The 2,616-nt window shown below is 40.6% G+C and overlaps 1 protein-coding gene across 1 annotated transcript; it reads left to right on the top strand.

The window, feature by feature from the left end:
- Positions 1-225: 225 nt before the first annotated feature.
- Positions 226-1,893, top strand: LOC127652998 (protein FAM200A-like). Its single transcript, XM_052139468.1, has 2 exons — positions 226-783; positions 1,267-1,893. The coding sequence occupies exons 1-2, from the start codon at positions 226-228 to the stop codon at positions 1,891-1,893; spliced, it is 1,185 nt and encodes a 394-aa protein (XP_051995428.1).
- The last annotated feature ends 723 nt before the right edge of the window (positions 1,894-2,616 follow it).

Here is a 2,616-nt window from a genome sequence, read left to right as displayed (position 1 = left end):
TACAGAGGTAAGGACAGCAAAACTACAACAGCTAAAGTCATCATATGAATCAACAAATAAGTTGCTTGTGAGAGCTGTGACACAGCAAGAGAGAGCTACAGAAGCATCTTTCCGAGTGGCCTGGGTACTTGGCAAAAACAAGAAGCCGTTCTCTGATGCAGAGATAGTTAAGGAGTGTTTAGTGGAGATAGCAGATGCTTTGTTTGAGGAAAGGAGAGACAGGAGATGTCAGATAAATTAAAGAAAATCCCACTGTCCAATGACACTTCAACCAGGAGGACAGAGATACTTGCCCATGACTTAATTAATCAGTTAACTGATGATATCAAAGATGCACCCTGCCTTTCACTTGCGGTGGATGAGTCAACAGACTGCACAGACCAAGCCCAGCTATGTGTGTTTGTCAGATACTTCAGCAAGGCAAAGGGGACATTCTGTGAAGACTTACTGGGCCTTACTCCACTCTGTCACACTAGAGGAGAGGACATCTATGAAGCTATCATGCAGATGCTTAATGAACGGGGAATTGATGTCAAGAATATTGTGTCCATCACTACTGATGGTGCTCCAGCCATGATAGGGAAGGAGAAGGGAGCTGTTCAACGTCTGAAAGAGGAGCACTCCGACCTGCTGACATACCACTGTATTATACACCAGTCCGTGCTGTGTGCTAGCCTTGGAAAAGAATATTCAGACGTCATGGAAACTATTATGAAGCTTGTGAACTACCTGAGAGCATCCTCTGCCCTTCAGCACCGTCTTCTGCGGGCATTCCTGACTGAGGTGAGAATTATTTTGACTTTTTCTACTGTGTTTTTGTGTGTGTGGGTCAATAGGGGATTATTAAGTGATGATCACACACATACACACACACACACACACACACACACACACACACACACACACACACACACACACACACACACACATTGCTTCAGAGCCAAAGCATTTAAATCTTTAACACTTTTTATCAATGGGAAACTAAGGCATAATTAATGCAGGAAATGCTGAATATGTCCCCACTGATTGATATTAAGTCAACCCTTATTTCACAAATGTTTTTTATTTATATAATCATTTTTAATTGTGAATAAAATGTAGGAGATAATGTAATTATATGCATTTGGAAGTATTAAAGGTTGTCATCAAAATCTACATACAACAGACTTACAGAATTTACAAAGGTGTTTGTGTTCACAAAGATCATGTATTTTTCTTGTATTATTGATTAAAAAATGTATTATTTTTCTTTTTTTCTTTTATCAGGTAAATGCTGCTTATGACGACTTACTCCTCCATAACAATGTTAGGTGGCTGAGTAAGGGAAGAGTCTTGGAAAGGTTTTGGGCCATCAGGAAAGATTTGGAGATGTTTTTGTCCCAGCAGAAGAATGTCAAAGCCAGGCATTACTTGGATTTTTTGAGGGATGATGACAGCATGGAGCTTGTGGCCTTTTTATTGGACATAACATCTCATCTAAATGAACTGAATCTGAAGCTCCAGGGCCAAGGCAACACAGTGTGTGATCTGATGGCAGCCGTACGCTCCTTTGAAAGGCGGCTGGAGATCTTTAAGGGTGACATCACAGGGCCACATATCCACTTTCCAACTCTTCTCCAGCAGACTAATGGCAATCACCATCGTCACCATCTTTCCTTTTTGGAGAAGCTAGCTGAAAATTTCAGGATGTGCTTTGAGGGGTTCAGTGTAGGCAGACAAGTGCTGCTCTGCATTCCATCTCCATTCCTGGTCAAGAATGTTGAGGAGTTTTCAAAAGAAACCAAGAGCATCTTCCCATGGGCAAGCATGGCATCTCTGCAGACTGAACTCATTGACTTACAGGAAAATGTGACTTTGCAGGAAGTGTACTGTGACAGTTACATTTTGGACTAAAATGGTCACAGCTGAAAATTTCCCCAATCTGCAGAAAGTAGCCATCTGTGTTCTTACCATGTTTGGGTCGACCTATCGGTGTGAGTCTGCATTCTCAGCAATGAATGCTGTAAAGAACTCATACCGCAGCAGCTTGACTAATGAACATTTAGGCCAGTGTCTCCGTCTGGCAACCACACCTTTTGTGCCACGGTTTCGGCAGCTGATGGGAGACAGACAGTGCCATTTCTCACATTAGACTGTTCAGTATTTTGCACCATGTTACTTTGGGCCTACCTCTTGTTGTGTTTTGTTAAGAATTTTTTGGAAATTTTTCAAAAACACCTTATTTTTGAAATGAAATGAATGTTGATTTTTTTTATGCATGTTTATTAAAAATAAGTTTTGTAATAACCAATAGTTCCGGACCTTTGACATTGATGAAAATCAGATTTGGACCTTTGAATGTAGACTTTGAGAAACCCTGGTCTAGGTTATTATTGTAACGTGTTTTCGATTTTTGTGACCATTTTGGTAAACATGCAAGTGCAAGTATATAACAGTTTTAAATGTAGTTATTATTTGTGTGTTTCATCTCTATTGAGTCTCACAAAATGTTGGGGTGCAAGGTGTGAGTCACCCAGACAGGCCTCCACACACTCACACTCAATAAAACTAAATACTGTCAGTCACTTTAGCTCAGACACTTTACCGTTAACACATTTTGCAATCCCTTTACTGTTC

This window comes from Xyrauchen texanus, chromosome 12 (assembly GCF_025860055.1).
Source record: "Xyrauchen texanus isolate HMW12.3.18 chromosome 12, RBS_HiC_50CHRs, whole genome shotgun sequence".
Lineage (NCBI taxonomy): Eukaryota > Metazoa > Chordata > Actinopteri > Cypriniformes > Catostomidae > Xyrauchen > Xyrauchen texanus.
This window is presented reverse-complemented; position numbering and strand designations above follow the sequence as displayed.

What these genes read in the sequence shown, in the direction of transcription:
- LOC127652998 (XM_052139468.1), top strand. Translation starts at nt 226, where the DNA reads ATGTCAGATAAATTAAAGAAAATCCCACTGTCCAATGACACTTCAACC. An exon ending in TGCGGGCATTCCTGACTGAG is followed by an intron (nt 784 to 1,266) that starts GTGAGAATTATT and finishes TTCTTTTATCAG; the next exon opens with GTAAATGCTGCTTATGACGA.